The sequence below is a fragment of the Tachysurus vachellii genome, chromosome 21, assembly GCF_030014155.1.
Source record: "Tachysurus vachellii isolate PV-2020 chromosome 21, HZAU_Pvac_v1, whole genome shotgun sequence".
Classification (NCBI taxonomy): Eukaryota; Metazoa; Chordata; class Actinopteri; order Siluriformes; family Bagridae; genus Tachysurus; species Tachysurus vachellii.
In genome coordinates this window covers 8,367,855-8,385,901 of record NC_083480.1, presented here as the reverse complement: position 1 = coordinate 8,385,901, position 18,047 = coordinate 8,367,855, and the positions used below count along the sequence as shown (strand labels likewise).

The window sequence follows — 18,047 nt, the reverse complement described above, 5'->3', positions numbered from 1 at the left end:
GCACACACACACACAGAATCTAACCCTGGTTTGGTCCTTTGTCAACCTGATTAGGTCTGTTCTCATTTTTTGTTTATTACCTCTTCATTTTGTGTCCTCTGTCCCACTCAGGCTTGAATATTGCCTATTTGAACCCAGGAGGTCACAAGGCGTCCAGTCTGGCGGACCGGCAGAGGGAGTATCTGCTGGACATGATCCCCCCACGCTCCATATCCCAATCGATCACTGGCCAGAAATGAGCTCACACATACATACCCACACTGCAACCATCACCCCTGTCGCATGCAGTGCCTGTCCGTGTGCCTACCCAATTAACCCATGAGAATAACTCAGCCAGACGAACACCAGACTGTCTCAACTTCCATTTCCTATTATAACAAAGCTCTTTATTTCTTGCTATTGCTCTGTCAGTTATCACCTCTATTATTAATATTATTATTAATATCATTATTGCTTGTGTTACAGGTATTCTTATGTTTATTAATAGTTTTAGTGACTTGTGGATTTTTTTTTTTCTGTTTGACATTTTTAATTTATTTTCTTTCTTAAGGAAGGGGCTAGATTTCAGGGTTACTTGAAAACGTGTTGCTCTTATTTTCCTTCTTAGCTTCCTCCCTTTTGCACCCTATAAAATGATGAGAGTTGGCTCTCACATTACAAAAGCCCTTATTTTTTTTTTATTATGTAGCCGTTTATTGAAGCTTACGTCTATAGTTAAGCTTTTTGGAACGAGAACAGTTCATCTATGCCATTTGTTAAAAAAAATAATAATAATAATCTTTGTAGCAAACACATTTTAAAGAGAAAGAGCCCTGGTGGAGACTGTCTGATAGAATGACGGACTTTTCTAGTAAGCTAACCTTAATGCACTGAGACGCTATCGGTTGTTCTGCCTTGAGAAGGCAACATGATACGAGAACACTTGGTGCTGTGTGCAGAATCTTTGAAGGATGTTTCGGTCACATACGACATATCAGAAGGATGGCTGAAAACGAGCAGCGACGGAAACATTGTGATGATCGAGCTAAAATCACGCAGTGGGTTTGTGATAAAGGCTGCCATTGAATACACAGGATTTGCAGCAAATTTGGAGACCTGGGTTAGCGCATCTTCCACATCCCCTCAATGCCTTTATATTCACCACATGGATGCTGTGAGAATGTCTCTTGCAGTGCTGTGTGATTAGCTGCATATGGAGGAAGTGAGCATCCAAATGAACCTACTTTTCTTTGTCAGTCTTAATTCTCCTTCAGCGTCCTTAATTTTTCATTTCCCTCTTTGACGGCGTCTCCTGCTGAAACGGTTGCGTATCTGAGAGGTACTTACCACAGGAGACGATAATCATCAATACAGTAAACGGACAGAAACTATTCAAATATCTATATGACGTGTGTATAGATTCTTAGCATGAGATAAGGTTGAAAATATGGAGGTCGTATATCTATAATAGCATAGGCAAGGGTCAATCACCGTGATGGGGACAACTCATGTGAGATGCCTTTTTCTCCAGGAGCACTTTTTTAAAATTTTTTAAAAGTCGAGAACTGAAAAACTAAAATGGTTAGGAAAGAGGACAAGAATGTTTCAGCTCCCAGGCTCTTGCGGTATGGATGTCACCAGACCGTCTCAGAGAGAGTTAGGAGAGAGATCGTGTTGTGAATGTCAGATCATCGGTTCATTTCTGCTGTCATTTTGTAACTGTCTACACTTTTCTACATTTCAGGCCAGAATACAAACAGGGCAGTAATGCAGATGTTGCACAAGGTGGCAGCATTTGCAGTGTTTGGTCAGTATGCAGTATTAGTTTCTCCTGTAAGTTTCAGACTGAGATCAAAACTCTTTGTTTTTCGGTGCTAGACAGCATTAACTGCATGTCCTTTTCTCACTCTGCTAGTGAATTAGCACTTACTTGACTCCTGTCAATTGCTTTATTGAAGCAATATGTGTCAATTACACAAAATACAAATGGGTGACCGAGGAAAAAAAACTGGTGGTTCTGTTAAATATACGTTGGCTTTCACTGTTGTAGTTTGGCATGGAAGAGTCTATAAAAATCAATACAAAGCCCTTCTGATTGATCAGCTTTATCCTGTAACGAACCATTTCTACTCCCAGAGCCAACACAGGCTTTCTGAATGGGTAAATGAGTGTAAAATTATGGCATGTTTTAATATTATGGCTTCCACATCTGGACCTAAATCAACTCCTCTGGTAGAATTTAGAGTATAGTGTACACTGTCTCTTCAACACCATCATCAGACTACCAGTTGAAGGAATGTTTAACGTTCATCCTTACAATTCAGTTCCCCAGAGAAATGTCCATGCCTGCGTTAAACTTTCTGCTTGTTCTGGTGGCTCACGGTGGTCCAGCAGCTTAAAGACCCTTCAGGATTTTTTTCAGGGCGCCAGTGGATTTGGATAGAAAACCAGTTTTTTTTTTCTCTTAAATTGTCACCCATTTGTAGGTTCATTTGATAGCTTCAAATGTTCTAGTAATCATTGGCACACTGTAAGAACATGGGTAGTTCAGTTACCACAGACTACAACAAGCACTGAAATCATCTGTTACTTATGAGCACTTTCTCTTCAAGTGCTACTTTGTTTTGTTTTGATTTTGAAAGAAAAGTGACAAAATCAAGTTGTTATGTGAAGCCATTGTTGTAAAGGTTTTGTGTATTGTTCTTGCTTGGGACAGAAAAGATGCAACTTTTAAACAGTCATTAGCTGTGTTTCAGATTGTATACGATATTCACTGAACAAATTAAGTGTTGACACTTTTTTATTTTATTTTTTCCTTTTTTTTATTTTTTTTTTTATTTTATTTTTTTTTTTTGCACTAACCTGTCCCATCATGCACCACAGAACAAAGGGAAGAGGTTTAGTCTTGCAGCAGTTAACGACCATATCTGCGTCTGCGGTGCTGTTTTAAACATTCCCGATCTTTACATTTAAAATGAAAAATGAACGTAGCACAGAAAATGTTAGTTAAGTGAGCTAGCTAACATCAGGTAGCACTGAACCCAATCTGGCACTATTGTTTATCTCTTCTTATTAATGTCATTTCCCTCAAGTCCAAAAACGGTTTGTATTTGAAATGAACAACTCTTTCATGGACCTACGGTCATCGATTTTGACTTGAGACACAGCTATAAAAACTACCTTGGCTTTGATTCACAGGTGCAATATTAAATGATAGAAAGTTTATGCTTTAGAGATTTCTTAGTTTCCAGTTTTACTGACTATAATCAGTCCCCGTTTACGACATCCAATGTTTTGCTTCTCTGATTTTGAGTGTCTTGTAGGCTGTGTATAGTCAGTCTCCCTTCTCTCTGCTAATCTCTCTGCCAGACTGTAACGGATGCATCCATACACATTTATCGAGATCTACCGGTCAGATTTCTGATTTATTTTATTTTTTTCCGAAAAAGTTTTCTAGGGTTTTAAAACGAATTTTCCTTTGATTAATAGTTTTACTTTCATTCGATTTTGGTTTATTTAATTTGTGAACTTTCATACAAAAAAAAAACCTACATGTAATCAAACAAAAAAAAAAAAATACAGAACTATGAGATGGCAACACAATATTTACTAGGTCATAAGTAATAATGACTTATTGTACATATGCTTTTTTTCTCCTTTGAATTAAAAAATGAAATTAAAATGGTTGTATATTGTGTAGAAACGCAAGCAAAAAGCCATGAATATTGTGAAGCTTGTCATTTCGTTTAGTGATCACTGTGTATTATTGTGTAACAAATGTGCAAAATGTATGGGATTATACTTCTCTTGTTTTTGAGCTCTTTTTGATGCATTTTTCTCCCAGGCTATATGTTTTTGTAGTATGTAGTATTTGCAAAAGGAAAAAAAAATGTCCTGGTGGAGCATTTGATCCGTTCTCCAGTCTCTGGACGAGGACACAATGGGATAATCTTGTATATGTTACTTTTTAGTGTGTGTTGCTTTTTTGTCAATAACATTTGAAGTTAAACCAATGTTTGGTAAATGCGTTGATTTCTCTCGCTATCCCATGCAAAGTGTCGGCCTCACACGTACGCAGTGGATCAGACATTTGACGACAGTATTAACCCAAACCAGACCAAACCCAAAGCTCTCAGCTGTAGATATGACATGACACAGTTACCTTGAGTTCAACTACAGGGTGTCCTTTACACTTTACACTTTTGGGAGACGATGTATATCTTCATTTTCTACTTCTCACGCTGTACCATCTTATTTCCTTATGCCTTTTATTCATGTCTTGCCCCAACTGGGGGGGGGATTTCGAATTGCTCTTAAGTTTCCATGGAAGAAATGTATACATTGTATACGTCCACAGGTTAAAGAAAATGTTTGCCTTTGACTGTTCTATTGCTTATTGCTTTGAGTGTAGTACGTTTCTAAGACAAAAAGAGACAATTTTGCACACTTTTAAGTATTGATTATAAGAGTGTGACCTTTCAATTGTCCTCATCGTACACTAACTGTCCGTAATTCCTTGATTGGACAATCAGCATTTTCTGGAGACAAGCATTTTAGTTTTATGTCTTTCCACTATGTAATGTCTCTCAATTACTCAGATCATTGTTTCACTTCTTTTTATTTTTAAATTTTTCTTTCTTTTTATTTCTTTATTTGGTATTTGTTCCAAAATACAAGTCACTTTTGATGAAGTTTGGGAGAAAATCAGCTTTTTATTATTACTATTTTAATTTTGTGTTGTTTTTTTTTTGTTTGTTTGTTTGTTTTTGTTTTGTTTGTTTTTGTTTTTAACAGACTCAGCTGCAGTTCCACCAGTTTGAATACTTAGAACACTTGGCAATATGTAAATCTGTTTTGTTTAAAAAAAAAAAAAAGAAAGAAAGAAAAGAAAGTAAGGAAGAAACCTTGAGAGTAAGATAGTAAGTAAAAACTATAGTTTGGACTGGGGATTTAAAAGAAATTAATTTGAATCAAGGCTGAAAATGTGCTTTTTGTCAACTTTTTATTTTTATTTGGAACATTTAATCCAGACCTTTTGCACATCCTTGATATTTAACTGTCTAAAAATGAAGCTGAAAAACAAAACGCTGTTTGATTACTGCCGATTGATTAACAATTATGCGTTGACCTGAAAAAAAAAAAAAAAAAGCTAATTTTGGAGGAAAATAACTTTGTAATATTTATCTCTTGCAAGCTATGTTTAATAAAGGATGGAACAGTTTACCTCTGTGAATGAGTCGCTTCTTTGTGTCGTGGTATTCTTTATTTTCTTTTGAAAAAATCCTTTTGACCGTCTGTATATAACAAAAATGAGCTTTTTTGGTTTTTCTTATTTGACAACAAGCTCCAATGTGTTTTTAATGTTCCTATTTTGTGACTTTTTGTGTGTATAGAAAGCTCTAGATTACGCACGTGTCATCAGGACACAATCAGTGGAAAGTAGAAAGACTCCCAAGCTGAGAAGTATGCAGAGGCTGAGGGGGATTAAACCAACCCATTCACTTGGGGGTAATTTCCCATTGTTTACGTGTCTGTTGGAGGTGTGTGGGAGCGCTCTGTATGTTCTTTTTGGCATGTATCTCTGGAAAAGCGTGACTGCTTGTTATCCTAAGTGATTTCACAGGAGAGCGAGTGAAAAACTTTGCCAGTACTGTTTGTTCTTGGTCTACACAATGTCCTACACACACCTTTTTAAAGGCTCTCCTGGGGTTTTGTCCCATTGGTGAGTGTTTGTGTGTGTGACGGGTTCTGTTATTACTGCACGTAGTACATTCATCAATACACCCTCTCACTGTCATAGTAACAGCTGTACAATTACTCATTCATGCAATTATCCAATCAGAATCATGTCAGAGCATCACAGATACAGGTCAAGTGTCTTTTACTTGCCATCATCATATGCTAACTGTCCATAATTCCTTAATTGGGCGATTAGCATTTTCTGTCTTTTCACCATGTAATCAGTACTCAGGTCAGTGAATCTCTCTCTCTCTCTCTCTCTCTCTCTCTCTCTCTCTCTCTCTCTCCTTTCCTTATTTGGTATTTGTTGCAAAATCCAAGTATTTAGAGAAAATTGCCTTTTTTTTATTATTACTGTTTTTATTTTTAACTCTTTTTTTTTTTTTTTTTTTTTTTTATTTATTTTTTTTTTTGTCCACCAGTTTGAAATAAAGCAATGGATTGCCACATCGGCACAGATACAGGTCAAAAGCATCAGTTAATGTTCACGTCAAATTCAGTGATTTGCTGCTTGTTCCCTGTTTCCTGTTAGTTTGAATGGTTTAGAAATAATGATCTGCTTAGGAGCACAGATCAGGTCCCAATCCTTTCAGCCAAGAATAGGATCCTGAAGCTATAATGATCACATGCATGCTAAAGGGTAGCAGTTAAAAATGAGAAAAACAGCTGATCTTTTTCCAAACTTCACCTGTCCAGCTGGATAATATATATTATAAAGTTCATTGTAGTAATAGTAGGTAATAGGGGTGTCATGTAACATTTAGGTCTTTTAATACTCCAAAGATCTGTATCTGTGTTCAGAAGTGGGTGATTTGTTTTATTATTATTTTTAATATTATTTTATAAATATAAAAATAATTATTTTAATATATTATTTTATGATATTATAAATATATATAAGTAAATATGAATATTACAATTATGGTCTTGGAAACAGAATAAGACACAACAAAGTCAAATAAAATTCATCCACTGAACCTGCCATGTTTGAGCCCAGCTTGTTTTTTGTTTTTATAGCATTGCTGCAATGTTCCTTTTTCCAGGAATCTCTTTCACAGTTAAACCTCTGTGGAATGATGAGTTGTAAAGTAAAGTATCATTCAATATTTACATCCACCCACCTGTTCCATATTGTGTAACTGACTAAATTCCTGAGCAGTGCGGTGGCATTTATGTCTCAGTGAGGAGAGTGTAGTTTGTTGTTCTCCGACCTCCAGGGCAAGTGTGTGCATTCACCCCATCCTCAGTCCTCTGGGTATGTGGATGATATTAGGAATCGGAAGCATTATGTAATCAGATATTATGCAAGGCAAAATGGTGACTGAATAGAACAACTTCATTCTGATTGTGCTGTGTTTTTTGTATCAACTTTGTCAAGAATCAATGTTGTGCATGAAATAATTATTGTTTTAGGAATAAATACAGTTGCGGTCTTGTAGACACCAACATGTTTGTGTTTCCAGACTGGAGCAGAGAAAAATATTAAGAAAAGCACAAATGATATTCTGGGTGAAGTAAGATAACCTTTTGTAGCAAACCAAAGTGTACTTAAGACACAGTAAGTGAATGTGCTGATGTTTTTAAACAATAGAAATCACAATCATTTTAATCAGCTGAGTGGGAACGGTTTTGTTTACTTTTTTTATCTTTATACAATGTCACAATTTCAATATGAATTTATTGCCAGCAGAAATACTATTAAAAATAGTGAGGACTGAATTGTTAACATTTGATGATTGCTTTGCATGTCACATCACACACTGACACACAGTATATGTGAACAGGAGCCATTTCAACAGCAAAATTCACATTGTTCAAGTTTTAACGTTATTATTACTACAGTAAAAGTGATGTGTTATAGTTGTGATTAATCTAAAAACGTTATACTGAATGAATGATAGAGTAAAATGGTTTCTATCTATAGTGTCTTGCTCTAATTCCACCTCACTGACTTCGTGAAAAAACTGCCAAAGCCCCAGCAGGCTCTAATACAGAAACTGGTTAATGAGTAACATTTATGTCGTGAGGCAATTTAAGTCTATTAGTCAGTTATTGAACTTCAGATATGCTGGACTGTAATTTTCATGTCATTCATGTCTGCACAGTCATTTTTTTCTGACTGGCAGAAATTAGTCATCAAGAACGTCACCGTTTGAGAATGCAGCCTCAACTTGTACAGATATGAGGCCAGCTGCTACAGTCCAGACCTTCAACAATTCAACACTTGTTGCTGTTTGCCTGTCTGATTCCTCCTCTTTCTGTTCAGTATCCCGATTCGTTAAGTTCATACTGAATCACCTGTTGAACTTCTCTGCTCAGGCACTGTTAAGTTTGTCCAATGTTCATGGATATTTAGTTTGAAAATGTAGTCATACATTTCCTGTTCACTATTCACTAAAGCTTTCATGTCTTATTGCTGTTGAAGAACCTTCAACACAACTTTCACAGTTGTGAAGTCTTGGGTATTTTTCCACAGTACAGCAGACCGGTACATGTTTATTTCTTAAGGTACAAACAATGTAAATGTAACCTTAAATATCTACCAGTGGATTTAACGTAGCAGTTAAAGGAGCTATTGGGAACAGTGGGTCAATAGCACAGATTTAATTTTACTACAAATTTAACTTTTGAGTTTAAACTTTTCCAAGTCCATAGATAAGAACTTACAACGTAATACATTTGGGTCTTTAGTCTTCTATACACATTAGTCAGGATGATACCATGACCAGTCTGCCATAAACTCAAGTCGAGTCAAGCTTTTATTGTCATTTACACCATATACTGTATAGCTGTTGCAGTACACAGTGAAATGAGACAATGTTTCTCAAGGATCATGGTGCTATATTAAACAAAGACAGAGCTAAGGAGTTAGTAAGTAAGTCTTAGCCACATAAAGTGCAATTGTGCAACCTGGTGTAAACAGTGCAGGACAAGACAAACAAGACAAAAAGACAAAGGACAGTGCAGATAAAAAAATTACAAAACTATACAAAAAAGACAAACGACAATAAACAGAAACAGCCCCTACCAGTGTAAATACTCTATGTTCAACATTATTGCATGCAGTAATACTAGAATGAACACAGTGTCATTGCAGCAGGTCCCTGAGATAATGTAAAGAATTGTGCAAAACAGCAAATTACTGAAATGTGAGACAGTATGTGCAAAGAGCAAAAAAGTGTGCAAAAACAGCATGTAAACAGGTTGATGGATGTATATTGGAAGTGTGTGTATTTGGTGTAGGTCTATGAAGTCCATACAGTTGATGTGTGTGTGTGTGTGTATGTTGTGCTCAGTACAGTTCAGTTTTAGTTATTAAAAAGTCTGATGGATTGTGGGAAGAAACTGTTACACAGTCTGGTCATGAGGGCCCGAATGCTTCGGTACCTTTTTCCAGACGGCAGGAGGGTGAAGAGTGTGTGTGAGGGGGTATGGGGTGCTGTGCAGATGCAGCGTGTCCTCCTGTTAACTCCTGTAAAGTCATGTCAGTTTAGCAGCTAACATTATAGGATATGGATGTAATATTATACCTTAATAATTTCAAGAGGTGAAAGTCAAAAACAAGGCATGTGCTTTATGTTTTTACTAACTTTGACATTTCAACTCTGTAATTTGAATGAAGAACAGCACTGGTGATAAAAGATCACTGTCTGTTTTTCATGCTGGTTTAAAGCTATACTTTAAAAATCTAAGCAACATTTCTGGATATATTATTAAAAACACTCATTGCAATCACTTAACTACTTTAAAAGAGACAATTTTATGAGCAAAAAAAATTAGAATTACGCCTCACCTCTGACTAGACTTGTTTAAAAAGCGCTGACGTTGAAAGTAAAATGTTTAAAGACATTTTTACAGAGGAGTAAGTGTTTAATCCCCCACCTTCAAAACAGATTTCTGTTCAGAGTCCACAGTGATAATTACAAGTATGTTGTTGTTGTTTTTTTTGACATTTACAGCATCTTTATCCAGAGCAGCTTACATTTATACAAGTGAGCAGTTGAGGACCTGGACCTTGCTCAAGGGCCCTAGCAGTGACAGCTTAGTGGTTCTGGGATTTGAACTCAACGTTCTGATCAACAGTCTAACGCTTTAACCACATTGGTACTACACAGTAACACTAACAATTGTACTACAAATGCCACTATGTAATTTGACCACTTTGAATTGTCTATAACCATAAACTAATCATTTATGGTTAGCTTTTGTCATAGTCACGTTAGCTCTTTACCTTTATCGTTGTCGCCCTCCTCCCAACCCCCCAGTTTAGCACCTTGTGTGCTATTCCTCAAAAATCCGTGTTGCTTCCTGACAAATCAGAGGTAATTATATGATGTTGGTTATAACGTGGGGGGAAAATGCAAAAGTGGGCATGCTGCTTTTAATGTGTGTGTTACATTGCAGCATTGATTAAATTATTAAACTAAACCTTTAGTTCACCTAACCTAAAGACTGGCCACGTCTGACTTTAAAGTTAAATTATATAAATGGGATGCTTACTCATCTGCCTGCTTATGTTTTGATTTTGATCATTTTATTGTCACGCATTTCTAGTCACTGATTTTGAAGCATTTCACAATCCAAGCATTCACCCAAAATATCCATATGCTCATTCCACATTCAGGTTTCATTAAAAGCCTCTAAAACATGTCTTATTGTAACCCATAAACACCTTTACTGCCTGACAGGAACACAGCAGAGCATTAGATATAGTTAGGGACAGACACACAGATATCCACACATGGATCTATAATTGTAAGTCTATGGAGCAGTTTGGAGTCTTCTGTCTCTCTGTCCATCTATCTCTATAGTAGAAGCCTATCTAACCACACGGGTTCCAGAGCCCACAAAGCTTATACACATTTCACATGCTTAAGGCTGTCTCACTCCCTGGTGTGAACAAATTGTTCCTAGTTTAAGTATCCAGTCATAAATCTTTTCATTTTTCCCCAAAACATCATTTTTAAAATTCCTTACTGAGAATCTGTTGAGAGAAGAGATGTTTTATTTACCAATACTGCTGTTTTGTGCTCAGTAGCCTAAAGGTAAATTTACACTAGCATAGAAGAATTTACTATGATGGAGCACCACATAGGCACTGCAAGATTTTGAGTAAGAGAGTTTGAAAAGTCAGAAAAGTAGGAGGAAATTTATATTTGTGGAGAAAAATTCCAAATGGATTCTAGTGGACGCTGAAATGGTGGACCCTCAGTTACATTTCTTAATGGGCAATGTTTTGTCATCACTCTAGAAATTTAGCAGATTATTTATTGTTTCTAATATTTACAAAGCCTTTATTTTCTTATATTTAATAAAATTGAACGAGACTTCTGCAAAGACCAATAGTGCATAGCAGTCTTGGGGTCTGGATGACATCAGACCTGTGGGGAATTTTGGGAACTCCACTTTGTCATTGGCCCAGGAGGCATCTAAGAGGCTTTTATTGATTTCCTTTCAGTTCAAATATCAAAATGCTTTTTATTGTGAAAAAGAACAGGTACTTAGTGTTCAGTGCCATCCTTCAGCTCTGTGACATGTCCATTAGACTGCTCTTCTGCCAGCATGACAAGATTAGGATGTACGTTCATCAAAGCATTTAAACATTATGATTTTATTGAGTTTCCATTCAATGTAATGACTGAGTTGTTAAAAGCTTTTCTCTAACAGTTTTTTGTTTCAGTTTCTTGAGACTCATTTTGGTGGGGTTTATAATGATCGCTGAAACTTTATGCTATTATATAGTCAACATCCTGTGTATAGGGAACAAAGGAAACATAAACATCTTGTTTATCACATAAGTGCTATTAAAAAAAGAAATACTCAAATATACCAAGTTACTCTGCATTATCTTCTGTTCAGTATCGTATGTACTGCAGGATATATGGACCTACCGTATAATTATTCCCAACACATTGCCCTGGATCAGGGTAAAGTTTGGTTTATTTTTTATACCATGCTGTCTCAAGCCCAGTAATGTCAGCATGGCTCATACTGAGGTCCTCTAACCCAGATACCTTTTACCTTGGTTTCCCAGGCAACCTTATCTTATAAATCTGCCAAGAACCTTTCAGTAAAAACCAATGTCAAACCCTTCATTTGTGAGCAGGTTAGAATGAGCTATACTTTCCCAGAGTTGGCAAATGTTTCTTGTTTTATGTTTACTTTGTTCAGTAAAGGAATATCAAGGCCCTCTCATGTCACCATCAGACATGGGAACACTGGAACTTTCTTTCTCATTGGCTCTCTCCTCTCCATTGTTTTCTTTGGTTCTTTTATGTTTCCATTCCTCTGACAGATATGCAGGAACATTCTGGAGTTAAATATGACCCGGGCATGGGAAAGCTGATCAATTGTTATTGACCAAAAGCTAAGAGTGAGTAGGGGATTAACTGTGGTGCTGGTTCACTTTGTGGTGTCATTTAGTGGTATCTAAAATGCTTTTTCTCTTACTATGCTTTCAGTCCTTCGCTCATCTTCAGTAACTATCAGGGTCACTGTGGATCCAGAGCTTATCCCAGGGACACTGAGCACAGGGCAAGTGAATTTACCCCTAAAGGGGCTCCAGTTCATCACAGGGTCACTATGCTTGTGTTTAACCGTTATCATGTTGTATATAGTTCTTCCATTTTGCAGTAACTCCAGTTGCTAGACATCATTTTTTGGAGACTAAAGCATTTAGAACACACAATGGATGCATTAATAAAATATTTTGGTTATCACATACTACTAAAACAGTACACCTCCATTTCTGTGGCCTGAGTTAACCCAGTGCAGTAGCTTTTCCATTGGATTATAAACTCCTGCTAAACAGATGGTAAAGAGTCTCTACTTTAAAAACATGGAGGAGGATCTGCATTATAGAATCCTTTCTAGCTGGGGTTGAGTATCAAAATTTAGAGAAAGGAGATCATTGAACATGTTAAATATGGGATGCTTTATATTTAAAACATATATAAAAATAAAATAAAAATAAAAATATAAAATATTGTTGTTTGAAGGGTTGCTGAGCAACGTTTCAGCATCAGTCCTGTTGGGTGTAAATAGCAACCACTTCCACAATGAACTCGGGTGACAATTATCTCATACTCTCAAAATTACAGTTCTGATCCAATGGGAACTTTCTGAAACGGATTTTCTGTGTCCATCACTATGGTAACAGTGTACAATTTGAGACGGAACAGAGTTCTGAGCAGTTTTTTCCTACAAGTTTTCTACAAGTTTTTCCTAAGTCCCAGGCTGACCCAACCCTAATGATCTGCAGCCTGATCACTAAACAATGGCTTCCACACATACGAGTCGGCGCATCACTTCCTGTCTTGAAAATATCAGATCAATTGGATTGTCAGTAAAGGCACAGTTACAGTAAACAATAGCATGCACACAGATGACTGAAATAGCGTAGTGCAAACATTTTGCCCCGTTTATGTCTCAAATGTGCTTTTTGATCAGAACTGAGCAGTTTAACAGCATCATATCAGAGAGGAAAGAATCTAATTCCATCCAACTAAGCTAAGAATCTGCTGAGTAATAAGAAAATCTTAGAAAAGCCTCAGAAAAACAGCTAAACACCACCAATTGTCTCACAGGTGAAATGTAAACACAAATCAGCCAGAACAACAATGTTATCTGAAAAACCTTGCATTCTTCTGCATCTATTTTAAACTCTTTAAAAAAAAAATAAAAAAGAAATAATAATTTAACTGTGTGTGTTCTGAATTTGGTCCTGTTTCCGGTCATATTAAAGGATCTGTGTAGTAGAAGGTGATGAATATTATCTCGGAATAACAACCGTTTCATATCTGAAACTTTATTACAGCTGAGCTCAGTGTGGCTAATTCTAAGACGCAAACAGTCTTTATATCAGCTTTATACTTTTAAGCTACATTTTTATTCCCAATTGGTCGTCTTGAATCTTTATAGTCATCATTATCCCTAATATAAATTGCATAGCCGCACACAGTTATGACTTTCAGTATCTTCACAAAGATGATCTATAGCCATGGTGTTTATTTACTAAATGTTAAACAGGCTGAAGTCTCTGGGGTTTAACTTGAATGAGGAGTTGTTACAGTAAATGAGAGGGGAAAACAGTATCCATGGGTTTGGCCAGTAAAAGACAACATATCGAGCTGAGAATTGAGCACAACTTTGAGAGCATTGAACTGTGAAGTTAGTACTCATGAAAGTGTATGTGTGAGAGAGCATTTTTTATATGATGAGCACAAAATTGAATCCATTAAGACAGTGTTGGGTTGGGGAGACTTGTAGGGTTCCTTTATTGCCCCAGTTCACTACCTGTGCTAGCTGTTCACTACCTGTGCTTGACTATTTGAAGAAAATTCAGTTATGACTGAAATTTCAGTAATGACAGCAGCTGAGTGAAAGGCTTTACAGTTACTATAGAATTAAGGATTGTAGATGAATATAGATGAGTCAATTTGTTTATCAACAATTCACTAATTTTATGAATCGGGTTGGGGGAGGGGGTGTTGATGGCCTCACAGGTATTGAGTGTGTGATGTACTCCCTCCTGGATAGTGTTCACAGTGAGGTGGAGTAAGTATCACCTGAGGCTTGCTCTCTGAAAAACACAAAGCAAGCATGTTTTTTTTTTTTCCTTGAGCCTGAAATGAAAGACATATCTTACTAATTACAGTCTTTTTATCCACCGTGTTTGACGTCCTCTGCAATGAACTCTTGTGCCTGATTTCAGTTCCTTCATTTGTCAGTACAGAGCCAACATTGGGTTTAGTCGCTTGGTTTCCACGGCTACAATATAATATGTAAAACGAGACAAGTGATAAGGTCATAATGCAAGTATTGATGATTATTTTTGGTTATATGCTGAGTAGCGGTGCATAAGTGAGCAAGCCTAAAAGGGATCTTCCTCAAAAAATAAAAAATAAAAAACATAAAACACAGCAACAAGCCCCAGCATGTGTCATTTTCACCACTAAATATGATGCCTTTTTGATATTAGAAGCTTGTAAAGGAAACAAAATCAAGCAGATGGAAAATAACAGAGATCCGTCAGTAAAACAGTATGTAAGGCTTTGTGCAATGCCAGTCACTGTTGGTGAAAATCAGTGACTGTGTGCAGCTGAGAATGTCAGACACACACCTTTACTAAAGACGAGGTACAAGTGGGGGACATGACATGCAGAAACTTGCAGTAAGTGTTAAGAAGAACGATGCAGGAAGTGCATACCACAGACTCAAACCCAGCAGACAGGTGTGTCAACAAAAAAGAGAGATTGAGTGAGTAAACTGGTATGTGATAAGTTCATAGAGATCTATATACATACAGTATGATGTGTGTCATGTGTTCTCCGTCTCAGTTTGCTTGAACAGCACAGAATGTCAGGACAGTTTTTCTATTGTCAGCTCTGACTGTTATATTTCACAAGCATATTTGACAAGCATGACTACTGACATAATATGAAAGCCAAGAAAGAATATTTTAAGAATTTACAGAAGGAAAATCTGCTGATGAAACCCTCCACTTTTCCCCTGTGTCAGCCTGAATCATCATTTCCTTTATCAATCTGTCCACTCTACAATTTCCACCATTGGCATAAAAGTAAGAAAACATGGACATTTAAAATGAATAACATGCATTAAGTAATATATTTCATAGAATGATACTGTAAAGATTTGAAAACAATCTGCTTTATATATTTAAGATATGGTTATGAGTTATTGTATTTTACCCCAAGAGCGCAATAAAAGGGCATCACAGACAAGCTGAGATTTAGTATCTGATGATGAGCAGATTACATTTCCTTTATTTTTTAACACCAATTATTTATTGCATATATATATATATATATATATATTTATTGTTGTTTATGAGAGTTGTTTATGATGAGGCACATCTGCTCTGTGGAATCTATCATTTTTCTGTTATAACAGGAATACTGCACCATGCAGTTGTTATTTCTGACTAATAATGAGGAAATGTTCATGCTACCACTAGCAGATTGACTCCTAAAGAAAAGTGAGTGTTTTTCCGGGCTGATACACTCCATGTGTTGTTCTGGACTGATGAGCTCGGCTGTGTGTCACAGGCTGCTGAGGCCTGATGAGGAGAAAGAAAGAGCTCAATTGTTCAAGAATATGTTGATAATGTCCAGTGCATTACTTCTAATCTGAACTACAGTGGTGTGAGAAAGTGTTGGCCCCCTTCCTGATTTTTTAGTTTTTTGCACGTTTGTCACACTTTAATGTTTCAGATCATCAAACAAATTTAAATATTAGTCAAAGATAACAGAAGTAAACACAACATGCAGTTTTTAAATGAAGGTTTTTATTATTAAGGGAAAACAAAATCCAAACTCACAGGTCCCTGTGTGAAAATGTGTTTGCCCCCTAACCCTAATAACTGGTTGGGCCACCCTTAGCAGCAAGAACTCCAATCAAGTGTTTGTGATAACTTGCAATGAGTCTGTTACAGCGCTGTGGAGGAAATTTGGTCCACTCATCTATGCAGAATTGTTGTAATTCAGCCACATTGGAGGGTTTGAGCATAAACCGCCTTTTTAAGATCATGCCACGGCATCTCAATAGGATTCAGGTCAGGACTGACTCGGCCACTCCAAAGTCTTTATTTTGTTTATCTTCAGCCATTCAGATGTGGACTTGCTGCTGTGTTTTTGATCATTGTCCTGCTGCAGAACTCAAGTTCGCTTCAGCTTGAGGTCACGAACAGGTGGCCGCACATTGTCCCTCAGGATTTTTAGGTAGACAGCAGAATTCATGGTTCCATTTATCACAGCAAGTCTTTCAGGTACTGAAGCAGCAAAACAGTCCCAGACCCTCACACTTCCACCACCATATTTTACTGTTGGTAAGATGTTCTTTTTCTGAAATGCAGTGTTACTTTTACGCCAGATGTAATAAGACGCACACCTTCCAAAAAATTTAACTTTTCTCTTGTCAGTCCACAGAGTATTTTCCCAAAAGTCTTGAGGATCATTAAGAGGATAATCTAAGACAAGCCTTTTTTTTGCACAGCAGCGGTTTTCCTTTTGGAACTCTGCCATGCAGGCCATTTTTGCCCAGTCTCTTTCTTATGGTGGAGTCATGAACACTGACCTTAGCTGAGGCAAGTGAGGCCTGCAGTTCTTTGGATGTTGTTGTGGGGTCTTTTGTGACATCTTGGATGAGTCATCGCTGCGCTCTTGGGGTAAATTTGTTCGGCCGGCCACTCCTGGGAAGGTTCACCACTGTTCCATGTTTTGGCCATTTGTGGATAATGGCTCTCACTGTGGTTCGCTGGAGTCTCAAAGCTTAAGAAATAGCTTTATAACCTTTTCCAGAACGATAGATCTCAATTACTTTCTCATTTGTTTTTGAATTTCTTTGGATCTCGGCATGATGTGTAGCTTTTGAGATCTTTTGGTCTACTTCACTTTGTCAGTCAGGTCTTATTTAAGTGATTTCTTGATTGCGGACAGGTGTGGAAGTAATCAGGCCTGGGTGTGGCGAGAGAAATTGGGCTCAGGTGTGATAAACCACAGTTATGTTTTAATAGGGGGGCAAACACTTTTTCACACTGGGTCATGTAGGTTTGGATCTTGTTTTCCCTTAATAATAAAAACCTTCATTTTAAAACTGCATGTTGTGTTTACTTCTGTTATCTTTGACTAATATTTACATTTGTTTGATGATCTGAAACATTAAAGTGTGACAAACGTGCAAAAAACTAAAAAATCAGGAAAGGGACCAACACTTTTTCACACCACTGTATCTCAGCCTGGCTTCAAACTATTTACCTCTTCGTCCCTCTCCCTCACTCTCGCCTTTTTTTTTTTTTTTTTTACGTCACTATGCTTCATCCTTCTTCTTTCTTTCTAGAGCTGGAAGGTCAGCCTCCTGATTCATTCCTGGTCCTCAATGCACACTTGTGAATTCTATATAATGGGATCATATTTTTTTCTTTCCCTGACTCATTCATGAGACATACATTATGAAGTTGCCAGGTCACTGAATCATATCTTTGTGACTGCGGGATTGGGATAAAGAGGAGGGAGTGGCGAGTGCTTGAAGATTAACCTCAGCCTACACATTATAATAACTCTTTCTCATGGCTTTACAGAAACACAGTTGAGACACAGTTACCATAAATGTGTCAGTGTAGGTGTTAGGACAAAGCTGCAGTGTGGGCTCTTGTGCTTCTCGGAGGATTTGCAATGTCACAACACTGACATGTGATGTGTAGTTTTGATAAATTGTTGAATTACATTTACACAACACAACACTGCCAGTACTCATTTTCTGAAGGTAAATTAAAACGTTATATAATTAGTACAAGCCAGACTACTGTCATG

At 37.0% G+C, this 18,047-nt stretch overlaps 1 protein-coding gene across 1 annotated transcript in view; it reads left to right on the top strand.

Annotated features, from left to right (window-relative positions):
• Nucleotides 1-5,200, top strand: part of gatad2b (GATA zinc finger domain containing 2B) — a 38,756-nt gene extending 33,556 nt beyond the window's left edge. The window contains exon 11 of the mRNA XM_060897027.1: nucleotides 112-5,200. Within this exon, the coding sequence (XP_060753010.1) occupies nucleotides 112-239 (128 nt within the window). The 3' untranslated portion in view covers nucleotides 240-5,200. The remainder of the gene's footprint in view (nucleotides 1-111) is intronic.
• Nucleotides 5,201-18,047: the final 12,847 nt, after the last annotated feature.